Genomic DNA, 25,000 nt, shown 5'->3' with positions numbered 1-25,000 from the left:
TCAGAAATTCTCGTAATTCGTAATTATTCTTCTTCCGGGTTTGCGGTGTTTACAGATCCCAGCGCGCTCGCGGGGCGTGTGTGGGCATGTGAGGACACTCCTCCTCACCAATCAGTGCACAGGGGAGTGTCTGCTCACACCCCCAACCTCACTCGGCACGGCTTGGCTCGCTTCAGCCCCACTCCAAAACGGTGCGAGTTTTAGGGGCTAAGCAGGGCTGAAACGAGCTGAGTCGTGCTGGTTTTTGGTAGTCGAAACGCGAGCCGTGTCGGGCTGAAGTGAGCTGAAGAAGGGTAGTGGAAAAGGGCCAATAGACACAGACAACCATTCACACTCACATTCACACCTACGGTCAATTTAGAGTCACCAGTTAACCTAACCTGCATGTCTTTGGACTGTGGGGGAAACCGGAGCACCCGGAGGAATCCCACGCGGACACGGGGAGAACATGCAAACTCCACACAGAAAGGTCCTTGCCGGCCCCGGGGCTCGAACCCAGGACCTTCTTGCTGTGAGGCGACAGCGCTAACCACTACACCACCGTGCCGCCCCAGACTCAAAAATATATATAAAAAAAAAAAAAAAAGACATTTGGGACAGCGTATACTTCCACCAAGCTATACATTTGGATTTGCATCAAAATCTAATCAATTGTTCCTTGGAGCGTGGTCCACGTTCCTTCCAAATTTCATCCAAATCTGTTCACGACGTTTCAAGTTACGTTAGGAACAGAAAAAAAATTAAAATCCTGGCTCTGCATACATATCTGGATCCTGGATTCACAAAAGTACCCAGATTTGTATCAAAATCTAATCAATTGCTCCTTGGGGCATGGTCCACCATTCCTCCAAATTTCATCAAAATCTGTTCTACTTTCTGAGTTACGTTGGGAACAGACCAAAAAAAATCCTGGCTCTGCATACATATCTGGATCCAGACATATCCAGATTTGCATCAAAATCTAATCAACTGTTCCTTGGCCCATGGGCCACCTTTCCTCTAAATTTCATCCAAATCTGTTCATGACGTTTCCAGTTACATTGGGAACAGACCAAAAAAATAAAATTAAATTAAAAATCCTGGCCCTGCATACATATCTGGATCCACAGAAGTATCCAGATTTGTATCAAAATCTAATCAATTGCTCCTTGGAACGTGGTCCACCATTCCTCCAAATCTCATCAAAATCTGTTCTACTTTTTATGTTGGGAATAGACAAAAAAAAAAAAAATCCTGGCTCTGCATACATATCTGGATCCACAGACATATCCGGATTTGCATCAAAATCTAATCAATTGTTCCTTGGAGCATGGTCCACCTTCCTTCCAAATTTCATCCAAATCTGTTCACGATGTTTCAAGTTACGTTGGGAACAGAAAAAAATTAAAATCCTGACTCTGCATACATATCTGGATCCTGGATCCACAAAAGTACCCAGATTTGTATCAAAATCTAATCAATTGCTCCTTGGAGCATGGGCCACCATTCCTCCAAATTTCATCCAAATCTGTTCACTACTGTGAGTTGCGTTGGGAACAGACAAATGGAGGTGAAAACACAACCTCCTCCAACAAAAAGTTGGTGGACGTGTTAAATAAATAAAACATCTCCCCACAGGGCTGCTGGAAACAGAAGACATTTCCATTCACAAATTATGACAGCAATTTGCAGAACATAACTTTGACACACTGTGGAAGTTCCTAGCAAGCTGGCAATTTTCTGTCTGATGTGACTGAGCAAGTCAGCTAACATTTTCAAAAACAGTGAAGACTTTCCCAAATTGACAAACTGTTTTTGAGACTCCAGTTGGCAACAATAGCCACATAATACTATTTTATCAGATTTACTTCACTTTTTCAGTTCGTTACGTTCCACAGAAGATCAGAAACAAAAGTACTGAGACATGCATCATAATCTACATAAAACCGAGACACACTCACAGCGTTTCTGCCAGTCAAAATGGGGTCCTATAAGCAGAACGTTACTGTGAATGGCTGGATGATTTTCCAAAATGATTAGATTTTAAGAACAATAGAAACAATCATGGCGGCACGGTGGTGTAGTGGTTAGCGCTGTCGCCTCACAGCAAGAAGGTCCTGGGTTCGAGCCCCGGGGCCGGCAAGGGCCTTTCTGTGCGGAGTTTGCATGTTCTCCCCGTGTCCGCGTGGGTTTCCTCCGGGTGCTCCGGTTTCCCCCACAGTCTAAAGACATGCAGGTTAGGTTAACTGGTGACTCTAAGTTGACCGTAGGTGTGAATGTGAGTGTGAATGGTTGTCTGTGTCTATGTGTCAGCCCTGTGATGACCTGGCGACTTGTCCAGGGTGTACCCCACCTTTCGCCCGTAGTCAGCTGGGATAGGCTCCAGCTTGCCTGCGACCCTGTAGAAGGATAAAGCGGCTAGAGATAATGAGATGAGAAACAATCATTTACAAAAGATGAAAAACATGCCTGTCCGTCTGCCTTCGAGTTGGTCTCGATCTCTGTATGTATGGCATGCCTAGATATCTTCACTGTGACTTTTAACCACAGGAAACGTGTCAGAGTTATTTAAAAATAAAGAAATAGTAGCATTGAAGTACATCAAAAGGAACTTACTTTTTTCTTGTCCGAGTTGATCTCCTCTGCTGCTTTCTGGTACCTGCATGGAGGTGATCAGATATTTTATGGTTAGAATAAAGCTGTAAAACTAGACACAAAAAACATACAGGCGCTTCACAGGTTCTTTCCATAATATCTTTTTAATTATTTTATTAGATTAATCCAGTTCAGCAGATTTAAAATACCTGGTCACTGAAAGCCACCAGAGCTCCGTTATTAAACAGCGACTTCAGCGACTTGCTGAAAGGTGGTTTTGCAGAAAAGAAGAAAGAAAAATGGTTCTTTCGCAAAGATCCAAGTCTACATGGAGTGGTGATGTATGACAAACATGGTGTTAACTGGAGCAAAATAAAATTTGTTTGGTTTGTTAACTATTTAAAAAATAATAAATTTTCCTCCAACTCTATCTTCTACACACAAGAGAAAAAGAGCAGCAAGTGGTTATAAATTGACACTTGCAAGAAATTTGCTGAGATTTCCTGCTTCTGTTCCTACACGTCTCTGATCGTGGGTCTTGTTAAAAAGGGTGATGTATGAAAAGCCCTCATCAGCAGCAGGGAAAGGAAAAGGAAGACAGACGGAGCAGGAAACACCTCCTGGTTAAAAGGGCCATGCTTTAATCCTAGACCTGAGCTTGGATGCTGCCGATATCGGTGCAGAGAACTGACCCGACATCAGTGCGCATGATATTTACGGGGCATGCGGTTATAGAAAAATAATCAACAACATGGTGGTGGTGGTGTGATGCAACATGACTCAAAGCTGCTCTGAAATGTCCACTCTACTTGGACCACAGCAGATACAATATTTCATTTATTAAAAGAAGTGTATGTAATGCCTTACTGTAATGCTTTAAAATGAATATATATCATTAGTAACAACCAAAATGAATTACTAAAGCAGGGGGGAGGGGGAATAATATTTATTTTATTATCAAGCACAAAACTATTCATAAACCGTGGCTCCCAGATCCCGGAAAAAGGCAGCCTTGGCCCAGGGCTAATCTCGCATGACGTCATGTGTGGAACCCAGGTTATCTGGGTCATTTCGGTTCATCTGACTCCGTGCTTGTTTACTCACTAAAATTGGATATTGTTGATGGAATCCTACAAAAATAATGATGTGAAAACGCAGAGTTGTGTTTGGATGTTCAAATCCATATACAACAGGACATTCGGGTCACTAATTTCCGAGAAACGACGCTAATCTAAAGCGACAGTGGGTGAAGTTTATGCAAACAAAGTGGGCAGATTTCGTGTCGATTTCCTACTAATAATAAATCTGATTCATCAAGTGTTCACCACCACCAGAACGACCACATGGAGGATTACTGGAGCAAAAAAGAAACCTTTAATAAATAACATTTGATCTGACATTTGGACAGTTCGTCGATTCCCTCATTCTCTCACACACGCACAGGATTACGAGCAACATTTACATGCTCGCAACATCCGATCTTATATCTGATGCACTTTAACAGGAAGAAAAATGCGCGCATGCAATCATTAATTATTAAATGAAACGTGTTAAATGCTCTCAGATTGCAATATCGCAAGACTTGATTTGTTTAAGTTTTGTTCAGGAAAACATGATGAAAGAACCACCGCGTTCTGCACATCCATCCATCCATCCATCAATCTCGCACATGCTACAGAGGAAGATTGTCATGAATTGAGTGAACTAGCAGTTTCTCATCTTGGGGGCTTGAAAAGATAACTCCGGAATATCCATGATGATCATCTGCCCCTTCATCTGACATAAGAATCCCAATCACCATCAGAATTCTCTCCAAAATGTGATCCCATATCGAGACTGGTGTAACCACTGCTGCGCACAGGAACGAAATCAATACCTGGATTGTTACATATATGTGACGTCATGCACCCCTTCAGGATCTTCCAGTTCAGTCTTGGCAGATTCTGTGAAAATTGGCTGATCATCTTGATTTTCCATCAATTTATGGCCTTTTGGATCAGCTATGATTCGAAAACACATGGTCACTCAACATAATGAGTGTTGGTTTGTATGGGGGGGGGGGGGGGGTGTTAGAGGTGTTACAGTCACTTTAATGGAAGATACAGCATATGGTACTTTGTATCCATTTCTCATCTCATCTCATTATCTCTAGCCGCTTTATCCTGTTCTACAGGGTCGCAGGCAAGCTGGAGCCTATCCCAGCTGACTACGGGCGAAAGGCGGGGTACACCCTGGACAAGTCGCCAGGTCATCACAGGGCTGACACATAGACACAGACAACCATTCACACTCACATTCACACCTACGGTCAATTTAGAGCCACCAGTTAACCTAACCTGCATGTCTTTGGACTGTGGGGGAAACCGGAGCACCCGGAGGAAACCCACGCGGACAACATGCAAACTCCGCACAGAAAGGCCCTCGCCGGCCACGGGGCTCGAACCCGGACCTTCTTGCTGTGAGGCGACAGCGCTAACCACTACGCCACCGTGCCACCCTTGTATCCATTTCTAGTTACGTTTAATGCTATGGAACATCTGAGAGATAAAACTGCAGCCCTCCGTCCTGACAACTTACTGTTAGACACTCCTAGAAATATATAGACTTCTAGAAATTGTTTAACTCGATTTATTACAAGTCTCAGATTATGTACAGTAGATCTTCCACCATACAAGGCCTTTTGAATGAGCTGTTAGTGTAGAAATTTTGAAGAAGTCTGAAACGCCATCTTTCGTAGAGATGAACAGATCTGTACATAATGGCTGGATGAAAAAGAGAACAAAACAGCAGTGATGGAAGTGAAAGGGAAAATAGAGCATGTTTGGTCAGGACGATGGAGGGGGGAAAAAAAACGCAGTTAAAGAGAAAGTGTTAAAGAACTAGTGCAGGTGTGAGCACGCAGGATCAGATAAGCAGATAAACAGACAAGAGACAAGTATGTACTTTGAGAATCGTTCTGCTATGGCGGTATTTTTCCCCCGTGGTCCAACAATCGAGAGCTCTTTCGCCGTGACGCGGAGGGACTGTGAGGCCCACGGTCTCCTGTTGAACGAGCCGACTTCCATCTCTGCTCCTCAAGGTGGACTGAAAAACAAAAACGCACATGTTGTTGACAAGTTTCAGAAATATATTTTTCAATAAAGTGTCTGGATAAAGACACACAGGAACACTTTTCTTGCGCTCTCTTTCTCACACACACACACAGACAGGATGTGAGTTGTCATTCTGAGTCACGTCAAATCCACCTGGTGCTCACCTGAGCTACTAATAAGACAAGGATGAAGTCAGTGCTGGGTCACACACACCTCACAGCACTCGCTCATTGCACAATGCACCGAAACAGACCGAGTGCAGTCAGGAGTAAACTTGCTCAGACATGAAAACACTCACAGGTGAGATCTTTGGAAAAAATCAGCCATGTGTGAAATATATCTTATGATGAAACGCAGTATGTGAACTTTTGATTTGCGTTCTAAGCTTTCCTAGGCCAAGGTCCTGCGAAGATCATGTTTCAAGACCTTGTTTAACGAATACCATGATCAGAATTGAGGCTTTCATTTTTCAGTACTGGAGAGTCTGTAGTTTCTAGAACTTTATATGGCAAAAGAAAGAAGGGGAAAAAAAAAACCCTAAACTAAACTGCAGTGTGTGAACGGTTTTCCCAGGGCACCACACACTCATTTCATACCAATAACAAACAAGACCATCAATGACAGCGTGGCTCACTCTGGCCCCGTCTAGTCCAGAAGGAACGATCTAAAGTGGGCCACCGTTGTGCAGTAAATGTTGCAAGCTATATCTAGAAGCGATATCCACACTAGGAATACCGACCTATTCACCAGAAAGAATCCAAAGCGGCAAGGAATCGACCGAGAAGAAGCGATTTTTGTTGAACCGCTCATTAAGGCTTAATTAGTCCATAACTTCATTAATAATTGTAATTAAGCAAATCTGGGTCAAGTTATATACACCCCAGGCAGACCTACCTTCCTGCCAGAAAGAATCAAAATCGGTGAAGAATCGATGGAGAAGAAGCGATGTGTGTGGAAACCAGGGCTTTGAACCGGAATTTTTTTCCTATTGGTTCGTTCCGAACAGAAACGGAATTTTAACATTTCCGGTTTTGGGTTCCACCATTAAATAGACGTTCCCGAACCGGTTAGAACAAAAAAATTTCGTTCCCGGAACGGTTAATTACGTTCCCTGTCAGCTGTTTAACAGATGGCTATAAAATTATGTCTCTGTCTCATCCAGCTTAAGCCAAATGTAGGCTAATTCTATTACAACCTTCATTAAATAAGATAAGAAATAATTCAAAACTATTATTATTTCAAATGTTGGCGATTTGGATTCTCAGTATGTCTTCCCATCTACACAAACAGAAAAAGTGCCAAAAATGAAAGATAATTCGTTTAGTGTGTTACCAAAGGCTAGTCAGGCCCTATAGAGGGCTACCGCATGACGTCACCGCGCCGCGAGATTTTGTTAGGCGCCATATTGGAAGACCAAGTACACATCTATGCAAGTGCATACATACATAAAACAAACTACACCTGAAATGTAGCCAGGGCCGGTTCTGCCCTAATCTGGACCCGGGTGCAACATCGCGCAACACCCCCCCCAAAAAAATAGTCTAAATCAGGACAACAATCACATAACTATAACCATTTTATATCGACTATTTTAACTAAATGGGCTATAATCAAGCCATGGCGGGCTGCCTCAGAAAAGTAACCATTTGTCCTACCTTAAAACTCGTTTTGCATTTTCTGCCTCCTTTTTTGTGTTTTCGACCCTCCGTTTATTTTCTTTCCTTTTCTGAAAACCCGATTTGTGTCCAGACATTTTGTTCTGCTACCAACGAACTGTCTCGTCTCTCGAGCCCGCGATGATTCCCGTGGGAAGAGCAACAACTGATACATTTTTACAAACAGCCAATAGGGAGGTTGCATCGTTCAGGCTCTTCTTTGCTCAGACACTCACTCACTACGTTTACATGCACATAGAGAGAATCGAATTTCTGCCGTTGCTCGACTGAAATCGAAGTTCAAAATGCCATGTATACACCTTAATTCGGCTGAAATTGAACCGAACTTGATTTCTCGGAATCGAGCTACACGACCTAGTTTATGCGATTTCTGCCGAGCTACTTTGTGCATGTATACCCTATCGAGCTAGTTGTCGAGCTACTTCCGGAAGTGACGAGTGACGAGACCACAAGCGGGAAACACAACAGCCTCGGTCGGCATGACAACGAATCATGACAACGGCATGAATCTTTTCTTTTTGTGGCATTGTTTGCACTGTTAAAATTTAGCTCACTTACTGTATCACCAAATACATCTGTACAGCTGTTGCATAGCTGTGAATTGTGTACATAAACAAGTCATTGTATTTGTGTGTATATACACACACACACACACACACACACACACACGTCCAACATCTGAAGAATGTCAATAAAAACAAAACAACTGAACTTTTTGTGTGTTTATTAAGACATAAGTTAAATTGTAAGCAAAAAAAATATTTTTGTAAGCAAAAAATGGACTTTAGAAAAATATTATTGTGCAAAATAAGTTTTCTTACAAAACAGTGGTCTGCGCCGGACAGTTTGTAGCCACACAGTCTGTTAGAGCAAGCCGAACAGCTTGAACACGGAACTGCTAGTGTTGCCAGATTGGGGGTTTTAAGTGCATTTTAGCGGATTTGAACATGTTTTGGGCTGGAAAACGTCGGCAGTATCTGGCAACACTATAGCTCTTCTTCATGACGACAACCGGAAGTGTACCAACACGATGGGGCGTGTAGCGCCACGTGTGGCTCGGGTGCACAATGCACCTTGCACAATAGCCCGATTTCACTTGTGCATGTAGGATTGGATTTCTCTGGCACCCCTGCTGGGACCCTTTGCTCGATTACCAACAGCAGCTCGATTTGGACGTGCATGTAAACGTAGTCAGTAATGCACTTACTCACTAGTAGTCCACCTTCCCGCTCTCTCCATTCAGTCAGCGAACGTCACACAGGAAGTGAACCCCAGCGGGTCATAGAAACTTGCGCAGGAGAAGAATGACTTATTTGTAGGCTACAGAAACTTTGAGGAACGAAATAAAAACCGGTATTAACCGGTTACCATTATTTTTAATAAGCGTTTCTGTTCCGGAACATAAGAAATAATAAAGTTTCTGGTTTCGTTTCTGTTCCATGCGAAATAGAAAAAGTTCCCGGTTTTCGTTTTCGTTCCTTGAACCGGTTCAAAGCCCTGGTGGAAACTGCTCATTAGGTCTTAATTACTCCATATCTTCATTATTAATTGCAATTATGCAAATTTGGGTAGAAGCTATATGCACCCCAGGCAAACTGACCTTCCTGCCAAAAATAACAAAAATCAGTGAAGAATTGAAAGAGAAGAAGCGATTTTCGTGAAATGTGGACGACGCCCAACGGACAAACACATGATGGTTTAAGCTCATCGCCTGTCGGCCGGAGGAGCTAATAATAATGGTTCCAAATATCTTTAATTTACATTTTATTAAAAATTATTATTTAACAGGAAAAAAGTAAAGATGTAGAAATAAATATTTTGTCAGTTACTTAAATAACAATATAGTGTGTCAGTCAGGCTTATAAAAGTACTGATAATATTCATGATATGAGTGATTCCACGCTTATGGGTACTGAAATGGGGACATGAACTTATTTTTAAAAATTCACCTAAAACCATTTCTTTTTTTACCATCAGGTCACAAAACATGTAATCTTTAATGAATGATATGTTAAAAGATATCTTTAATTTTCTGCGATGTAATAAAAACATATTTATATGCCAAAGTCAAGCCTATGAGTTCCAAAATGATGTCTGTTGCATTACTTCTGTTACGATTGTCCATCTCGCGTCTGTTACAAATTAATTACAATCTAGCTATATACCATGTTAATCTTATTGAAAGAATGTGTATGTTTATTCTACTACACATGTTTATTAATTATATTTGCTAAAACATCACCTTCCTATGTTTCAAAAAGTAATTCTACATTGTTAAAATTGAGAATATATATATATATATATATATATATATATATATATATATATATATATATATATATATATATATATATCCACAACACTTCTGTTACGTTCTGACTTTGGCGTATAAATATGTTTTTATTACATCTCAGAAAATTAAAGTCATCTTTTAACATATCATTCATTAAAGATTACATGTTTTGTGACCTGATGGTAAAAAAAGAAATGGTTTTAGGTGAATTTTTAAAAATAAGTTCATGTCCCCATTTCAGTACCCATAAGCGTGGAATCACTCATATCTGGAAAAATAAATAAAAGTGCACCAAGACATCATTCCTCATATCACCAGCATTGCTTTGAAATATTTATTATATTTTAAATTTTAGGGACATTTGACTGCGACTCGAGCATTTTTTTAAAACGTGAATCCTGTTCTTGAATTTTCCAGATTTTCTGAGTTAAAATGGCCTTCACTCAGTCAAACAAAATCTCAGCCCATCTTGATGTCCCTGATAAAATTAACAGACGTGTGTTTCGCATCAGATGCATAACTCTGACAGATGCACAGCAAGCCTGGACACAACCTCTGACTCACATCGTCAACTCCAACCTCATCACCACATCCAACATCCAGAGACACAGTGAGTCAAAGTCCCACAATGTTTTTGTAAGCCGTTTCTCCCAGGATCCGCCCCCCCCGTCCCCCCACACATTTGCCGTAAGCACTTTAAGAAAAGAGTTAAAGAGCAGAAATTCCATCTGGGTGCCGAAGCAGAAAAGACAAAGTGGTATTCTTGTTTAGAAAAAGAAGAGGAACATGACTGAGCCCTTTAAAGATAGTGCAAGCTAAGTGAATGTAATACTCTCATTATAATTACAGACAGTACAGGAAGGATAATTACACATTAACATTTACAGTACTGTGCAAAATTCTTAGGCCCCCTATTTTTTTTCCATACAAACTGTTATAGATTTCTATTTTATGATTTCTACATTATCGAGCCAAAACGTTTGTTGTTTTCCAGCACAAAATTAAATGTTACAGGAAAAAAAAAATTTGTATCTGAGCAGCGTATTACACAAGAGACCACTTTTCAGATTAAAAAAGGAAAACAATGAAGGCTACTGGGTTTTGGTGCAAAATGAAGAAACGAGTGCGACAGTCAAAGTGAACATCCCAACATACGAATCTTGAACATCAACAACACGAACAGTGTTGGGCAATACTGCCTTCAGCTCATTTGCACCAGATGCCTGGAATGAACTTCAGAACATACTAAATCTTGAGTTATTACCCTCTCAGTGTATTTAAAAACTATTACAGAACAAGGTCATTGTTTCTAACCGAGCTTCTCTGGTTTCTGAACACATCCTAACTGTACCCTCCTCCATGTCTTTTCTTTATTCTTTGTCTTCTTTTAAACTGAATGTTTTATTGTAGTGCGTCTTCTGTTATGGTCTTTGTATTTACTGTAACGTTTTGCCGCCTATCTTAACCAGGACTCCCTGGCAGAAAAGATGTCTCTCAATGGGACCTTCCTGGAAAATAATAATAAAGGCTAAATAAAAGGTGTCCAGAAGAACTGGGTCTGGTTCTGTATGATGCTCAGTAAAACCTACAGCTCATTTCCTTATAAAACTGCACTCACTGTACCTGAGACTACTATTTTTTGGTCATCTCACACCAAACATTCACCTTGTTTCATTTATTATGGCTTACTGTTTATAGTATTTTTTTAATGTTGAAACATCAAGTCATTTTTGGTCGACAGCATTTCTTTATATGTGCCCAAGACTTTTACACAGTACTGTATAAATTTGAAGTTTGTTCAAATAAATAAAAAAATGTGCATTTGAAGGTTCACTTGCTTCAGAGTTACCTGTGAAACAAAATTCATGATCCCGTAGTTGGCTTTTTGGAATGATACGAGACAGAAATGCTTGCAGCAATGGACGTGAAGATTTCTGAAACCTCACTAACCTAATAAATCTCATCATATCTCAAGAAGAGGTTTCATTCATCCCATAACCCCTCTTGGATTTTGAGGAATAATCTGTGGAGAAGAGTTGGCTCACAGGATATGATTCATCCATTTCACCATTCCAAACTTTCCACACAAACCACCGACAGGTCAGAGGTCAGCGCCTTAAAACATCAAATTAAACCCAGGGGTTTTCCAGACCTACGCTTAAACAGACGCTTTGTCTCATCATTCATCTTGCTGCATCTTTTCCCAGCCTGAAGCAGCTCAGGAAATGAAACACAATGAACTCGAGAGCAAAACTTTCACCGATGAACTCGCTTGGATGAGCGATGAAATGTTTCCAAAGTTATCCAACAAGTTTAGTCTCGTTGACCTCAGTCTTACCTCAGCGCTCCAGCTTGCTGAGACAGGCGGCTCCTGAGCTCCCCGAGGACGACGTGCCTTTCCCCAAATTCAAAAGCCACACAGCTGCAGTGGACATGTTCAACATGACAAACTCTTACAACAAAACCGTTGTGTTTGGGTTGGGTCTTTTTTTTGGTCTTGTAATTGCTACTATAACGAGATCTTTTTAGATGTATTTTTTCAACCTGAATCTGAACAGGATGTCATTTTCATGGGGGGGGGATGCGAGTTAACTCTGATTCACTGTTGATATACATTACGTTTCACTTTTATCTTTTTTTTTTTGGAAAACACAATGCAAAGCTGAACAAGCTTAAAATGAGATCTTTGGTTGTAATATAAAAAGGTTTAACGTCCCAAGTTCAACATGAACACAAACTCTGAAAAGCTAACAGGTTAAAGAGCCAAAGCACAGTGTCAACATCAATTTCAAAACTTGTTTCGAAGCTATTTTATCTTTTGTAGCTCCCAGAAACTTCAAGGTAACTGCAGATGTAACTTAATTTCCACTCATACTAGACAAATGCAGCTCCAGCTACCTATCCCTTTACTGCAAAACAATGTTTCCTGCAAACAAAGTAATCACCTCACCTACCGTGAGCAAGCGGACTGCGTGGGGAGTTGATCCTTGTTTTAAAGTCAAAAGTCTGGAGCCTTCAGACTGTTTCAGCTGTTTGTCTTCCTGCGAGAGGGAGTGTGTACTTTCTCTCTGAACTCACAGACTCTTCAGGTTTTACACTCCGTGTGTGTGTGTGTTGGCAGAGGGGGTGAACACTTTGTCTCCTCCCAGCCAATGAGCACACGGCTCCTTCTTCCACCTAGCAGGTAAGTCCCGGCCATTCAGAGCACACATCACCCCTCTTTCAATGACTCAGTCAGTTTGGGAATATTCCCAGACAATTCCAGGAAATCTCCACCCATTTCCAAATGAGGTCATCTATCTGAACTCAATCTGATACCACGCTTCTGGAGAAATTGCCTGGAAATGATCAGTTCCATCACAGAATCTTGATTCTAATTGGCCAGAAGGTGGTGATTTGTGACAGCAAGGGAAAGGGGAAAAAAAAAAAAGTTTCACACACTCGCTGGCCACTTTAATAAGATTCCTTATTGATTCTAAAATTCCTGTTCTTGGCTGCAAGAGTGGAACCCAATGTGGTCTTCTGCTGTTGCATGCCGAGATGCTTTTCTGCTCACCACAGTTCTAATGAGTGATTATATAGGAGTTACTATATCCTTCCTGGCAGCTCGAACCAATCTGGCCATTTTCCTCTGACCTCTCTTATCAACAAGGTGCTTGTTTCCATCCACAGAACTATCAATCACTCACTCAGTAGTTTTTTTTGTTTTGTTTTTCGCACCATTCTTTGTAAACTCGAGAGACTGTTGTGTGTGAAAACCCCAGATCAGCAGTTTCTGAAATACTCAAACCAGTCCATCTGGCACCAACACCCATACCACAGTGAAAGTCACACTTTCAGATCATAATTTTTCCCATTCTGATGTTTGAAATGAACCTTAACTGAAGCTCTTGATTTGAAGAAGAAACCTTTGTCACATGCACACTTCAAGCACAGTGAGATTCATCCTCTGCATTTAACCCATCTGAAGCAGTGAACACGTGCACACACCCAGAGCAGTGGGCAGCCACACTACAGAGCCCGGGGAGCAGTCAGGGGTTCGGTACCTTGCTCAAGGGCACTTCAGCCCAAGGCCGCCCCACGTGAACCTAACTGCATGTCTTTGGACTGTGGTGGAAACCGGAGCACCCAAAGGAAACCCACGCAGACATGGGGAGAACATGCAAACTCCACACAGAAAGGCCCTCGCCGGCTGCTGGGCTCGAACCCAGAACCCTCTTGCTGTGAGACAACAGTGCTAACCACTACACCACCGTGCCGCCTGTATCTGCATGGTTTTATGCATTGTGCTGCTGTCAAGGGAGTGGCTGATTAGAGAACTGCATAAAACATCAGATGGATGGATGTTCCTAATAAAGTGGCCGCTGAGTATACAAATGCTCTTGTTCCAATATTCTAATACATTACTGTTGTTCTCGTAACACCTCATACACAGAACAATGAGCGGATCGAAAACGTGCTGCTATGTAACAAATAAAAGCAAGCTTTCTGTAAGGAGACATTGATTTATTTTATGGAAGGAGTCTCCTTCCGACCCGGCGACTTGTCCAGGGTGTACCCCGCCTTTCGCCCGTAGTCAGCTGGGATAGGCTCCAGCTTGCCTGCGACCCTGTAGAAGGATAAAGCGGCTAGAGATAATCAGATGAGATGAGTCTCCTTCCATAGTCAGTCGGTTTTCCTCCACTGGAAAGTCTTCAGCACTGCACTTTCTGGTTTCACGGGAACATGAAAAGCTGCGTTTGTCTTATTATCTTCAAGAGAAGGAGAGAGACAGGCTACTGAGGGAACGGCTGTTTGGAGCTGCACTATTGGAAGCGTGACTTGTTTCACGGACGTTTGGCAGTATAAACCGGAACTATAAACAGATTTTGTAGTGCATTGGCTGTAATTGTGGGCAAATCAGCATGCATAAGAGTAAGAAAACATTTCAGGATATATATATATATATATATATATATATATATATATATATATATATATATATATATATATATATTTATTTTATTTACCAGCTGAGAGGTCCATATCGTGAAATACCGTGACCGAGGTCTTGAAACTACTGAGCGAGGCCCTCTGGGCCGAGGTCAGTATTCAAGGCCGAGGTCACAGTATTTCACCATACGAATCGACCTTAAGCTGGTAAATAATTTTTTTTTTCTTTACCAAATTCTGACAGAAAACGAGAGCGCCCGAGAGGGAAAACCGAGCCAAGCCGCCATTTTGAATCCTCATTCACGGCTGTAATGCAAATGGCTTCCTCCTCGGTATACAAGTGCATTTCCATGACAAGGAAAAAAAAATAAACTACACTTTGCCGCCTATGTAGTCCCCTATTTATACAAAATTGAGTCATTCAGGATTCAGCCATGTTTTTGCTCGGTATTAGCAACAGTTAGAGGTTTTTAGCTTTCTCCTGAAATTTCTTCTTTTATTTCTTCCTCCTCAGGGTAATAAAACTCACTTTCGCTGTGAACACTGTCATTATCGCTATCCATGCTGTAAAATTAATGCTATTTTGAATCCTCATTCACGGCTGTAATGCAAATGGCTTCCTCCTCGGTATACAAGTGCACTTCCATGGCGGGGAAAAAAAAAAAAAACCTACATTTTGCCGCCTATGTAGTCCCCTATTTATACAAAATTGAGTCATTCAGGATTCAGCCAGGTGGCACGGTGGTGTAGTGGTTAGCGCTGTCGCCTCACAGCAAGAAGGTCTGGGTTTGAGCCCCATGGCCGGCGAGGGCCTTTCTGTGCGGAGTTTGCATGTTCTCCCCATGTCCGCGTGGGTTTCCTCCGGGTGCTCCAGTTTCCCCCACAGTCCAAAGACATGCAGGTTAGGTTAACTGGTGACTCTAAATTGACCGTAGGTGTGAATGTGAATGGTTGTCTGTGTCTATGTGTCAGCCCTGTGATGACCTGGCGACTTGTCCAGGGTGTACCCCACCTTTCGCCCGTAGTCAGCTGGGATAGGCTCCAGCTTGCCTGCGACCCTGTAGAAGGATAAAGCGGCTAGAGATAATGAGATGAGAATGAGGATTCAGCCATGTTTTTGCTTGGCGTTAGCAACAGTTACAGGTTTTTAGCTTTCTCCTGAAATGTTTTCTTTTATTTCTTCTTCCTCAGGGTAGTAAAACTCGCTTTCGCTGTGAACACTGTCGTTATCGCTATCCATGCTGTAAAATTAATGCTATTCTCCTGAGAAATGCTGGCAAAAATTTATAAGATTTTTGATAATCTTATAAATAAATCTTATTAAAAAAAAATAAATGTTTCTTGTTGTTGTGAACAAGCAAGTCGCCAGAGGTCCATATCGTAGGATACGGACCCGCTCGCCAGCCAATCAGAGCACAGGATTTGATGGAAACCGGCTGTGAAAAAAATAAATGATGTTATTGAAAAACAATCAACTTTGACAATTGTGGTAACAGTTAGTCCGCTTCAGATGAGCTGCATCACACCATGCCGTCATTGACTATTTTCTTATGAACCCACGTCATGAAGCGTTTAAGTCAATATTCTTAATGAAATGTATTTTACTGGCATTACTACGCTTCAGCCACTACGCTTTGTGAGGTTTAAGCAGAATACTTTCAAACCTGGTAAATAACGTACATTTTAATGAAGCAGAACTCTACGCTGGAAGACCTGCTGTCAAAGTCTCATTACCATAATCCTAAATCACATGAATGCCATGTGCGAGACAGGGCTTAGCCCTTAGTCCATGCTTTAAGCCAACACACTCGACACAGAAGCACATCTAAAAAAAAAAAAACTAAAAAACTTTTAGAACTATTTAAATCCAGACGGCCTTTCGATTTCATAAAATTGGTGAAATGTAGTTCCCTCTGAAATTTGGTCATTGTGATACATGTTTATTTCTGCAGTGCCTCAAAAAAAAAAAAAAAAAAAAAAAAACAGGCCATTCTGTGGCTGGGAAGTTATTTAATTTGAGGGGATTAAAGCAAATAATGTGCATGAAATCGCTCACTTTGCGCAGTCAAGCAGACAGAGGAAGTCCGTCTGCGCATGTGCAGGTTTGCCTTCTTCTTTTGGGTTTTACGGCAGCTGGCATCCACAGTGTTGCATTACTGCCATCTACACTTGACCGTGCACTGACAGTTCCATCATTCTGTTGCTAAACGAACAGCTGATCACACCGAGGTGCTCGCCGACCGCCGATATTTATTAGTTTAGTCCTGCGTTTCCTTTCCTTCGTATATAACATATCGTCTTTCCTTCTCACTTTCCATTACTGTAGTCGGTCTTTCACGTTTCATTCGCGTCCTCCATTTTTCTCTCCGGTTTCAAATTGGTCTCCCACAATGCCTTGCGCGAACAGGGAAAGTCCACCACGTGATGCATGATGTAGTATCTTGAATTAGGTCATGGTGAAGCAAGAAAACATAGCGGAGAATTTAGGGCCACATGGCCCTAAATTTATTAACTGTTCTATTAAAAAATAATAAATTTGGAAGTCTGTGATTTAAATTCAGTAGCTTTCGGTCCACTAAAGAAAAATAATTGGGTGTCAGGGAAAATTCTTTTTATGACCTAAACTTGAAAAATCTGAAAGGCAGTCTAGCTTTAAGGCACGGGTTTGCAAATATTTTGCAGGGAAGGATCTCTTTAGCTATAAAAAACACATCAGACACACTAAGAACTATAAGATGTTACTGATAAATAGAATATTGATGGGTTGTGATTGCGATAATTTTTATTTTTAAAATCAAGGACCCCTGGGCAAAACAGTACTTCACCCTGGCTTTAAAGGCACATTAGTTGACGTTTGAATGATTCCCACCCATGTTCATGGAGCTCCACCTCCAGGATCATCAGTGGCCCATACAGTACAATATCCATAAAATGACTGACATGAGGCAAAACAAGCATTCCAGACCGGAAGTCCATTTTCCAAACAAGTCTTCTCAACGATTTTATACACTTTTGCTAAGGAGTGACGCCTGCGCCCGAAAATGGGTAAAAGGCATCTCCTTTCCTTGCATGTCTTGTACTCTGCGATTCTCTTCAAGTTGTAGGAGTTGCACACCAAACTTATTAGTCTTTTCCATTTTCCACCCAAGTTTGCCATACGTCTAAGAAATGGCTGCACTTTAAAGCATTCTTACAAGCATCTTTAAAGCGAAGTTTAGGATGTCCTATTGGTCGAGAACCATATACGGCAAGAGTTCCTTTGCTGGTCTGACGCCATTCATTCAACAGACATGACCGAACCACCGTACGCGACTTTTCACTAACTGCAATTCAATGTCGTCAACCCCCCCCAGCACATCTTCGTTGCTGATGAAATGATCCCATTTAATCTTTAAGATAAGACGTAGATGGCACTGCTATATTGTACGAAGCTGCTTAACCTCACGTTAATATAAAGTCCATGTCTCACTAGCATACATTAGAATAGGCATTAGGCACCGATTATACACACTGATTTTAGTTGAAACTCTTAGGTCATGAGAATCAAAGACTCCCTTCCATAACTGACCAAATACACACCATGTCACCTGAATACGAGATGGTAGTTTCTCCCGCACAGAGCAGTCACTGGTGACACAGCTGCAGAGGTACTTAAAGCAGATGACATTGGCTAATTTAGTACCGTCCGTGTAAAAATCCGCTATGTGACCAGTGCACATGGTTTCTGTTTTGGTTGTATTAATACGCAGGCCCAAGCGCTTTGCCAAGTCGTTGTAGTCAGAAACCATGTCAGAAGCAGCTGCAGGCCCTCTAGCGTATCGCTGAATTTCGCAACGTCGTCAGCATACTGGACCATCCTGATGTACTCGGTTAGCATTTTAGTCTTTGCCTTAAGTCTGCTCATATTAAAGAGAGAGAGATCAACATCATAACGGAATCTAATCTGTATACTACATTTATGCTTGACGTCCTTGAAAGCCAACCACAGTAGCACTGCCGAATATGCGCCAAAGAGCACAGGTGCTAGTTTGCAGCCTTGTTTAACACCACTACTGTATTGAACTGATAATGGAAGCTCTTAGGCACTTAAGTTCTTAATGGAAGTTTTGCTAAGGCCACGACTTAATCGTTTGTTTTATATATATATATATATATATAAAAGTTACAGTTGTGTTTATACAGGTAAGGGGGGGAAAAATCCAACTATTGCACTTTGAAGATGTGTTAACCAGCACAAACATTTCAAGCCCCCTTAGAAAAAGTGACTCACAGGAATGCATCTTAATATCTCACCAGCTCTCTCATGAAGCCCTGCCTTCCTCAAATTGTTCCACAGTGCACTGGAATGAGAAATGGAGTGTAAACTTCTGCAGAACTTCCTGAAGCACTCGTTCACCTCAGCATGCAAACAGGCAAATATTTACAAGCCTGTACGTTTAACTCGTTCTCTCGGGATGGTAAATAGCTGAGCGTGCTTTTTAAACTTCCCACGGAGATCTGTTCCAAAACAACAAAGCTCTATAAACCACATGGGACTGTGTTTGTAGTACTACTTGTAAAACACTTACTCTTCATGCTCCATGTGTGTGATGTGTACAAGACTGGTTTTATTTCAGGTTACTTAACTCACAAAGACACCACTGAGTCTATCCTCAATCTGGGGAGGAAAAAAATTTCCCATTGCACAATCTCTCCTGAAGATTCTGAGTCATCTCAAAACAAGCAGTGATCTGTGAAATCATTTCAGGAAAGTATGTTCCCCGATACGGAAATGGAAGCAAAAGTGAAAAACGAGAGGATGTTTGGTCAAGTTGATGCAGCTCTCTGGCTGGAATTGAACCCTGCTCTCAACTCTAGTGCCTTCCTCCAACTTGCCATCAACTTTTAAAGGTTTAGTTTATTCCTCTTAGTCAGGAGTTCCAACTGCAAACAAGTCTAACGCAACCCTTACAAATCTCTAGCAGTCGGAGTAATGAATCTCAGTAACTAATAGCGAAACTACTACTGATTAGGGTGCATCAGTTGCCCCCTAAAAATGAAAAGTTCCTCCGATCATGATGCATTGTTGTTTTTATGTTCCTTTTGGTAAGAAAACACACTGGGTGAAATATTTTGACAAAATTCAAAAGTTTAATGGTGGCACCAGGAGCTCAAAGTTATGGAAAAAGCTGCTATTTTATGACTTTGACAAAATTTCGATCACTTTTCATGAAACATTATGGCACCTTATAGAGTATACCAAATATCTTAGATAAACATTTTTAGTACATATTCTAAATATATTATCAAGCACAGTTTGAGTTTTAGCTGTTCATTGAATCATTGTTCAACTACTTTTAAACAATCCAAATGTATTATGAATCACATTAATGCTTCTCAATCCCTTGCAAAGGTTCTTAACATGATCTCTGGGCCACAAGAAATCAATAAATGGAGTCCAACATTGTGATTCAAACCTTACGCGAAAACATAAAATAAGCGTTTTTGGCAAAAAAATGAACCTCATGGTGCCACCATTATGCTTTTGAATATGGTCAAAAAATTTACAGGATGTCTTTATTGGTGAAAAAGAACACCCAAACAAAAATGCATCAGATTTTATGAAAGTGAGGGCAACTGATGCACCCTATTACTGATCCATAATAACCTTACACAGGTTGGAAAACACCTGGTTTAACAGCGCTGCACAACAGGTTGTCTTTCCAGAATATTCTGAGTCATCTCTTTGTACACATATACAGTGCTCAGTGTAAATGAGTACACCCCCTTTGAAAAGTAACATTTTAAACAATCTCAATGAACACAAAATTTCCAAAAATGTTGACAAAAGTTTAATATAACATCTGTTTAACTTATAACGTGAAAGTAAGGTTAATAATATAACTTAGATTACACATCAGTTTTACTCAAATTAGGGTGGTGCAAAAATGAGTACACCCCACAACAAAAACTACTACATCTAGTACTTTGTATGGCCTCCATGATTTTTAATGACGGCACCAAATCTTCTAGGCATGGAATGAACAAGTTGGCGACATTTTGCAACATCAATCTTTTTCCATTCTTCAACAATGACCTCTTTTAGTGACTGGATGCTGGATGGAGAGTGATGCTCAACTTGTCTCTTCAGAATTCCCCAAAGAAAATAATTTCTTTACACCACAAAGGTGAAGGCTACAAGATCAGCAAAGCTTTACTTATCAGTCAGAATACTTTAGCAAAAGTGGTACAAAAATTTAAGAAAGATGGAACTGCAACCATCTCAAAGAGACGTCCAGGTCGTCCACGGAAGTGTACACCTTGACAGGAGCGTCTTCTGATGAGAAGGGTTGAAGAAAATCAGCATGCAAGTTCACTGCAGTTATCTAAAGAAGTAGAAAGCCAAACTGGGGTGACTATTTCCCGTAACACAATACGGCGTACACTGCAGAGGAATGGCATGCATGGATGCCGTCCACAAAAGAAGCCTCTCCTAAAGCCCAGGCACAAAAAAGCCTGCCTAGAGTTTGCCAGGGCCCATGCTGACAAAGATGAAGACTACTGGGACTCTATACTCTGGAGTGATGAGACCAAGATAAATGTTTTTGGAACTGATGGCTTCAAAACTGTATGGCATCGCAAAGGTGAGGAACACAAAGAAAAATGCATGGTGCCTACAGTGAAACATGGTGGTGGCAGTGTCCTTATGTGGGGCTGCATGAGTGCTGCCGGTGTCGGGGAGCCGTATTTCATTGATGGCATCATGAATTCACAGATGTATTGCTCTATACTGAAAGAGAAGATGCTACCATCACTCCGTGCCCTTGGTCGTTGTGCAATTTTCCAACATGACTAAACACACATCTAAGGCCACTGTTGGATTTCTGAAGAAGAACAGGGTGAAAGTGATTCAGTGGCCAAGTACTGTATGTCTCCTGATCTGAACCCAATCGAACACCTATGGGGAATTCTGAAGAGACAAGTTGAGCATCACTCTCCATCCAGCATCCAGTCACTAAAAGAGGTCATTGTTGAAGAATGGAAAAAGATTGATGTTGCAAAATGTCGCCAACTTGTTCATTCCATGCCTAGAAGACTTGGTGCTGTCATTAAAAATCATGGAGGCCATACAAAAAATACTAGATGTAGTAGTTTTTGTTGTGGGGTGTATTCATTTTTGCACCACCCTAATTTGAGTAAAACTGAAAAAATGTGTAATCTAAGTTATATTATTAACCTTACTTTCACGTTATAAGTTAAACAGATGTTATATTAAACTTTGTCTAGTCAACATTTTGGAAATTGTGTGTGTTCATTGAGATATTGTTTAAAATGTTACTTTTCAAAGGGGGTGTACTCATTTACACTGAGCATCTATCTATCTATCTATCTATCTATCTATCTATCTATCTATCTATCTATCTATCTATCTATCTATCTATCTATCTATCTATCCCTTCAAACAACTTCCGCCTCGCCATAATCAGAAATTGTCAAAAAGGTTCCATGGAATCACACGACCACCTGAAACGTTATTAACCAAAAGACTAGTTTCTTGCATTTTTTTTTACGCATATGTAGCATCATTTGATGAAACGTATACTTGTCAGCAAACCACTATTTGTGAACTTACCCTATTCACTTGCAGTGTCTTGCTTTAATACAGTCGTTGAATGTTTTCCCTTCTCTCCTGAAGAACAGTGCAGAGCCTCTGAGATGACATAGTGGTTATTTTTAATAAGTTGTAGCCACAGATACACATACCGTACATCCACACACAGGTTAAGCCTTAAGAGATCTCGTGGCAACTTTCAAATGATGGAGAAGAAAAAAATCAAACATGAACATTGAACATGAACATGGGGATGACTGATCATATGAAAGTTGAGTTCAGAAATGCGCAACAAGTCAAGTTTATTTGTATAGCGCTTTTAACAACAGACCTTGTTGCAAAGCATAGAATTTTAGTGACTTTAAACATGAGCTAATTTTATCCCTAGTCTATCCCCACTAAAGTTGTTACACAGATAAAACTTTAGTCTGCGAACAGACTTTTTATTATTTAGCTAAAGTATCCTCACTGGAGGCCATGTAGCTCAATAAGAACAAGTATGACCTTCAACAACATATAAAGTCATGGGCTCAAGCTACACAACTCATGATCATCATAATAAGATAGTAGCCTTGAGATAGGAGCTTGTGACCTAATGGTGTATTAATTCATTTGAATTGAATTAAATTTACAACCAATGTAGATAAATTACCATGATATCTAAGGCATAATTAATTTACAGCAATAAAAAATAGAATTAAAGTTCATTATGTATAAGTGATAATGCAAATATAACACACTAAAAATATATATGCATACCTATATTTTTACATATATCTATAATTTCTAATAATCAATGAATCGATAATTTTAATTAAAATTAAATGTAATTCAAATGTAATGCATCTCCAGTGGTGAGACAGTATTCAAAAAGAAGCCACAGGCTTATACTTTTGTCCTGTCCCAAATTATATTCAAGACGTAAGATTAGTTGCAACTATAGAAAAAAATATAAGGAAAAAAGCCAAAAATAAGTAATCCTCAGATAACTGAGTAACAATTGTTAATGAAACTGTAAACAGTAAAACAACAATTTCAATAACATTTGACACTTTAAATACAAACTTCCTAAAGTTTTACTTAACCGAGTAAATATTGCTTCAAGTTTTTTTTTTTTTTTTTTTTTAAATTTAATGATGGTTGACTCAGATTTAAGTTCCTTCGGGAGGGAGCTCCATAATTTAGGCCCATTAGCAGCAATAGTAAATTTGTAGATATTAGTTCTGCAAAGCTTAACTCTGTAGTCGCTAGTAGCATATTGATGAATTTGAAAATTTTTACAAAAAAAAAAACTTTTAAATGTTTCTGGAATAGTATTAAAATGAACAGAGTACATGACTAGTCCTACTTGTAAAAAGTGAATGTTATTCAAATTTAGCTAATTATATCTATAAAATAGATATAATTCATGGCCACGCCTTATTTAAAAAACAACAACAACACTATCACTTCAAAGGTTACAAGAGAACAGCAGCAATAAATTAGATCACAAGATAATAAGGTAAATTCAACTCAGACTTCCTCTGGGCCCTGCTTTTAATTAGCAGCCCATTTTTGTTTGATCACAGTCAAGATAATCATTGCATTTCTCACTGCTCACACTTACACACTTAGCATCAGCTCATACCTTGAGTGAATCCACATGAATGTGAATATATTTTAACGTAGCATCAATAAGACACTTTATTCACACAGTCCACTTGTGTGCTGCAGAGTCCCAAACAGCCAAATGACGTCATCTGATCATTAGCATATTCATGAGCCACCTGTTTTCATATTTAAACGTCTTTAACGGCACCTGAAGGTTTCCACATGAAGATAAAACGAGTTAGAAAAGCATTATACAGTCATTTAGATTCATTGTTTAATTATTTTAAATAAATAAAGTACATGGCTTGGCATTATATTATAGCTAATCCGCCATGTTGTGCAGTGTTAACAACAGCAACACTGCACGCGCACACACACGTGCTTCACCTGTAAATTGTAGAACCTATAATATAATATAATATAATATAATATAATATAATATAATATAATATAATATAATATAATATAATATATGTATTTTTCCACTTCCGCTTCAACAGGATACTGAAACAAACCAAATTCGCTCATTAGTGGTCATTATTACATTATTTTCTAGACTACCAATCACGTGATGAAACATGTATTAACTAACCAATTAACTAGTGCATTAACAAAGGAAGAAATAATATTTTCTTCCTTTATGGAGGCAGATGGACAGATGTGACAGATGGAGACCAGGCTCCATCTGTCACAGCTGTGTAACAATACAGCTAAAACCTTTTCCATTTTCACTCCATTACAGATCATTCAGTTTCACTTGCCAAAGTTTTACTGGCATTTTTACATTACATTACTTTTAAATTATTTTAATTAATATATTCTATTTTTCCACACAATTTATTAGGCTATATATATATATATATAAATATATATATATATATATATATATATATATATATATATATATATATATATATAGTTTGTTGTGATTATATATCTCCTTTCTGATATTATTATTATTATTATTATTATTATTATGGTATTTTATTTTGACTACAATTTATTTCTTTATTTCTGTTTTTACTTCACACTGTAAAACATTTTGATAAATGTATGAACATTTCTATATCTTATTGTTGCTGTTGTTGTTGCTGCTGCTGCTGCTATTGCTGTTATTTTTGTTGTTGTTGTTGTTGTTGTTCCTACTTTTATTATTGCTGTTGTTGTTATTCTTTCCACTCCTGTTATTATTGCTGCTATTGCTGTTCTTCTTCTTCTTCCTCTTCTTCTTCTTCTTCTTCTTCTTCTTCTT

General features: G+C 39.8%; 1 protein-coding gene across 3 annotated transcripts in view; it reads right to left on the bottom strand.

Annotated features, from left to right (window-relative positions):
- Nucleotides 1-12,767, bottom strand: part of lima1a (LIM domain and actin binding 1a) — a 45,750-nt gene extending 32,983 nt beyond the window's left edge. The window contains exons 1-3 of one of the 3 annotated variants that reach the window (XM_060937578.1): nt 12,586-12,767; nt 5,518-5,658; nt 2,596-2,638 (exon numbers count right to left, since the gene is read on the bottom strand). In XM_060937578.1, coding sequence (XP_060793561.1) covers nt 2,596-2,638; nt 5,518-5,639 — 165 coding nt within the window. In that variant the 5' untranslated portion in view covers nt 5,640-5,658; nt 12,586-12,767. The remainder of the gene's footprint in view (nt 1-2,595; nt 2,639-5,517; nt 5,659-12,585) is intronic. The other 2 variants (XM_060937577.1, XM_060937579.1) reach the window with 2 other exon arrangements.
- Nucleotides 12,768-25,000: the final 12,233 nt, after the last annotated feature.

Source organism: Neoarius graeffei, chromosome 13, assembly GCF_027579695.1.
Source record: "Neoarius graeffei isolate fNeoGra1 chromosome 13, fNeoGra1.pri, whole genome shotgun sequence".
In the NCBI taxonomy this organism is placed as follows: domain Eukaryota; kingdom Metazoa; phylum Chordata; class Actinopteri; order Siluriformes; family Ariidae; genus Neoarius; species Neoarius graeffei.
This window is presented reverse-complemented; position numbering and strand designations above follow the sequence as displayed.